General features: G+C 43.3%; 1 protein-coding gene across 1 annotated transcript; it reads left to right on the top strand.

Moving 5' to 3' along the window:
- Positions 1-31: 31 nt before the first annotated feature.
- Positions 32-4,260, top strand: LOC123105764 (CBL-interacting protein kinase 9). Its single transcript, XM_044527909.1, has 15 exons — positions 32-399; positions 1,058-1,120; positions 1,197-1,268; positions 1,430-1,537; positions 1,640-1,720; positions 1,859-1,912; positions 1,999-2,124; positions 2,202-2,291; positions 2,414-2,536; positions 2,651-2,761; positions 3,043-3,159; positions 3,240-3,296; positions 3,536-3,610; positions 3,721-3,797; positions 3,880-4,260. Exons 1-14 carry the CDS (start codon positions 208-210, stop codon positions 3,790-3,792), a joined length of 1,341 nt encoding a protein of 446 aa, XP_044383844.1. The 5' UTR covers positions 32-207; the 3' UTR covers positions 3,793-3,797; positions 3,880-4,260.
- Positions 4,261-4,691: the final 431 nt, after the last annotated feature.

Consider the following 4,691-nt stretch of genomic DNA (forward strand, 5'->3'; position numbering starts at 1 on the left):
CTCTCTCTCCCCCCCCCTTATAAACCGGCCGTGAATTCCAGAGCAAAAAAGCACCAACGGCAGGGAGAGACCCGACCAGCGTCCCACCCAACGACCCAGCGTCGACCTACCTCCTACCCTCATCCATCCACCCATTGATCCATCGATTGATTTGGTTGGATTAATTGATCCGCCACCGCCACCACCACCGCCGTGGAGAAAGGAGGGATGGCGGCGGCGGCGGGCAGGGGCGGGGGGCCGAGGCGCACGACGCGGGTGGGCCCCTACGAGCTCGGCAAGACCGTCGGCGAGGGCAGCTTCGCCAAGGTCAAGATCGCCAAGGACACCCGCAACGCCGCCACCTGCGCCATCAAGGTGCTCGACCGCAACCACGTCCTCCGCCACAAGATGGTCGAGCAGGTCCGTCCGTCCCTCCCAAATCAATCCCACGCTTCCTTGCTACCTCCATCCGGCGTTGCCCGGGGGAGCACCTTAATTAATGATTAACGATGAATCTAGGCGGGCTGATTCGTCGAATTGAGAAACAAACAGACAAACCCCTAGATTACGACCGGGAGATCATAATTTATTCATCGGAGGACCGACCACCTAATTCGAAAAGAACGTCCCAAATAACTTTGCGACGTTCAGGTCTCTCTCATGGTCGAGATTCTCTGTCCGTCCGTCCGTGGGGATTGTTTTTCCGGTGTCATCCTTGCTCATGATTTTTGGTTGTTATTAAGGTAAAAAAAAAAGAGAACATCTTTTTTAATCCAAAAAAAGAGAACAGGTTGATGCCAAAGAATATGAATTGAAAATTGTGACCATCGAATTAGGTTTGCAAAACGGGTCTCTTATACGGGGGCCACTCTGCACCTGCATCACCCACGTCAGGCTCATTTTACAAGAGGATTTTATAGATATCGTATTTCTTCTGCTATATGCAAATTAAGGATGATGTGATCTAATCATACACGATGCTAGGGTGCTATAGATGCCATGTTTAGTTCAACTCCTGCGTCCTCCGTACAGATCTGATCAGATTATGGACGCTGACCGCCTATTCCCGCCTTTTCAGATTAAACGGGAGATCGCCACAATGAAGCTAATACGACATCCAAATGTGGTCCAGCTGCATGAGGTATACTCTAGTTTTTTTTTACAGAGACAGCGTTTTTTATATCTTTCATCTCAGGTAACATGTGTGCATTTCATAGGTGATGGCTAGCAAATCAAAGATATACATGGTTCTTGAGTTTGTTGAGGGAGGCGAGCTTTTTGATAAGATCGTAAGACTCTCAAACTTCATGCGCTGGATGTTATGACTTTTACTTTGTGTGCAATTATTTTTACATGTCATGAGTTTATCTCGTAGGTCAGTTATATAAGGCTACATAAATGTTTTAGTTGTTACTCATTTACTAATTACCATTATTTTGTGGATAATTAGGTCAATTCTGGGAAGCTAGGAGAAGATGAAGCAAGACGATACTTCCACCAACTTATAAATGCGGTTGATTATTGTCATAGTCGTGGAGTGTACCATAGAGATCTCAAGGTTTGTCCAGTTATCCTACCTGGTTCCTGATATATGTAACTTAAACGTTGATGCTCTGTGATACACTTCCTAATTTATGGATGTTTTATGTGCCATTTGCAGCCAGAAAATCTGCTCCTTGATTCATATGGAGCTCTCAAAGTTTCGGATTTCGGTCTCAGCGCATTTTCTCCGCAAACAAAAGTATGATCTCTACCTAGTTGGCTAGTAGCTAGAAGTATGCATTTCTTTTCATTTTCAGAAACATAAGGCACTGTGCTTGAACACGAGAAACAGTTAACGGAAAGAATATTGATCACCTCCTTTTGTTTTTTATTTTAGGAGGATGGACTTCTGCATACTGCTTGTGGAACTCCCAATTATGTTGCACCTGAGGTGAATTTTTTGCCTTTGTGTTTCTACCTTGTCTAATAAATGTGTTTCAGCCTTTCAGGAGTGTAATCATTAGATTGTTTCTTTAGGTGCTTGCTGATAAAGGTTATGATGGTATGGCTGCTGATGTGTGGTCCTGTGGCATAATCTTATTTGTCCTTATGGCTGGATATTTGCCCTTTGATGACCCCAACTTAATGACTCTGTATAAATTGGTAAGTTGCTGCCGTAGACATACCTTTCTTGTCATGTGAAATTGGTAGTGACAAGACTATTGCCGTTTTGTCTACAGATCTCCAGAGCTAATGTTTCTTGTCCACCATGGTTTTCTACCGGTGCGAGAAATCTTATTAAGCGCATTCTCGATCCCAATCCTCACACTGTAAGTGCCTGTCATGCTGACCCGTGAATTCTTATATCTGAAGCTTCCTTCTTTAGTAGCTTTATTTGCGTTAGAATATGAGAAAATAATTAGTTTACGCTTGTTTTTTCTCCTTTTTGCAGAGGATAACAATCGCCCAAATTTTGGAAGATGAATGGTTCAAAAAGGACTATAAACCACCACATTCTGAGCACAATGAAGATGTGAGCCTTGAAGATGTCGATGCTGCATTCGATAGTTCAGAGGTAATACAATCTGAATGTCCTTTCCTGGTCTGCAGTTGACATATCTGTCTCCCCAGAAATATTATGTTTTAAAGATTCATCTTTATTTATTACCTTTGCCTTCCTATTTCGTAGGAACACCTTGTGGCGGAGAGGAGAGAGAAACCAGAATCCATGAATGCATTTGCTCTTATTTCAAGGTCTGAGGGATTCAACCTCGGAAATTTGTTTGAGAAAGAGATGATGGTAGGTTCATAGAAATGTTGATTTATAGTCGAATAGTTTGATATCCCTGACTGTCTGAATGTCATTACTGAAGTAGTGACATGCAGTTCACTTGTTGGTCAGTGCTTTTCTATAAAGCGGGGCGAATAGCCTTTATTTGTAAGTAGTGACATGCAGGGTGCATCATTCTGCCAGTCACTTAATTGCCCATTTTTAGAAATCTTGGCATCTTCTTTTGGCACAAGTTTGCATTATTAGTAAACCTTGTTGGTTCGCAAATAATTTGATCCTTCCTAATATAGGGGATGGTAAAGCGGGAAACATCCTTTGCGTCGCAACGTACACCACAAGAGATCATGTCTAAAATAGAGGAAGCCTGTGGCCCTCTTGGTTTCAATGTGCGGAAACAAAATTATAAGGTAACCATTATGTTCTTCAAGAGTTTGTTAGAATTTGAGCAGTTCAGGACTGATATGGATTTCTGTTTTTGAACTTCCAGATGAAACTGAAAGGTGACAAGACAGGAAGAAAAGGCCATTTATCTGTAGCAACGGAGGTACCACTCTATCGCCAATACTGAGACGTTAAAATATTGTTTACAAATTCCACTAAAAGAATTGCTGTTACCTCTGATTAAAATATTCTTCAAGCAGCCAATGTTTCTGAAAATAGAAATTATTAAGTGATTTTGAAATACCAGTGCGATGGCTTTATAAGGCTGTGGCAACTTTTGCTTTGACTTCACATTTGAAGTGCTAATCCTTCATAAAACTGATGACATATAATCGGTTGCAGGTTTTTGAGGTTGCTCCAACACTCCATATGGTTGAACTTCGTAAAACTGGAGGGGACACCTTGGAGTTTCACAGTGTATGATATCAAACAGTTTACATTTCGATCCTAATTGGCAAATATTCTGAACCATTCTGACTCTTAGCACTCTGAAACAACTAACACCGTTTCCTCAAAACTGCATGCAGTTCTACAAGAATTTCTCGTCAGAACTAAAAGACATTGTGTGGAAAACTGAATCCAACACAATTGCGAAATAGTAGCGGTGAGCTTCGAGCCTTCAACTCCTAACTGTTGTTCTCCACCCTCTTGTCCTCCTGTCCTAACACGTTTGCTCTATCCTTCAGATGATTGATACTTCACGGAATGGAACTATCTTGCGGTGCTGTATCGATGGACCACCCCTTCAGGTGATGCCGCTGGGCGCTGGGTACTGTATATTTCTCCGGCACCGCATCGATGGTCCAGTCCGCCGTCTCTTGTCGAAGACAGCGCCTTCTTTTTACCGAGCGCGATTGTACACTTACATGTACAACGAGGCCCTCCCGGACAAGCTCCTTGTAATATTGCAACGGGGTGCCTAACAGGCATCCTGAATGTGCTCTAGTTTGCAGCAGGGTTGTGTGCCTTTCTTTATTTTTTGTATTGGAAGTATTTGAGAATCGTAAGATGAATAATGGTAGTTCAGACTTGAGATTGTAAGGCAAGCCTTGCTTTATTTCGCGCCAGGGTTGTGTGCCTTTCTTTGTTTTTGTATTGGGCACGCATTCTGATCAGAAAAATGCAAAGCATTCGCGAGGGTTTTGATGCATCTTCATGACCCATCCTCACCGAAGCTGGTCTAGTTGACATTCAAAAAATCGTCCGGCTAACACATCAAAACACCATCCACTGCTATGAAGAATAACATAGATCAGGAGGACCTACAAACAAATCTATGAAGAACAACATAGATCAGGAGGACCTACAAACAAATCAATGACCACTAGCGTTGGGAGATCAACGCCAACAGGACCCAAGCAGATCTGGTGGAAGCACACCTCCACGCATCCTAAGCCGTGCTAGGCGCACCTCCGGAGCGGTGATGTGGCGGAGAGGACATTATTTTACCTCTAGACTGTTGTTGCCGCCTCACCACCTCGCCCCATAGATGCCACTG

This window comes from Triticum aestivum, chromosome 5A, assembly GCF_018294505.1.
Source record: "Triticum aestivum cultivar Chinese Spring chromosome 5A, IWGSC CS RefSeq v2.1, whole genome shotgun sequence".
Lineage (NCBI taxonomy): Eukaryota > Viridiplantae > Streptophyta > Magnoliopsida > Poales > Poaceae > Triticum > Triticum aestivum.

Bases quoted from the DNA above. Each gene is read 5' to 3' on its own strand.
- LOC123105764 (XM_044527909.1), top strand. From the start codon at position 208: ATGGCGGCGGCGGCGGGCAGGGGCGGGGGGCCGAGGCGCACGACGCGG. The intron at 1,121-1,196 runs GTATACTCTAGT...TGCATTTCATAG, and splicing joins ATGTGGTCCAGCTGCATGAG to GTGATGGCTAGCAAATCAAA. The intron at 3,611-3,720 runs GTATGATATCAA...AACTGCATGCAG, and splicing joins ACACCTTGGAGTTTCACAGT to TTCTACAAGAATTTCTCGTC.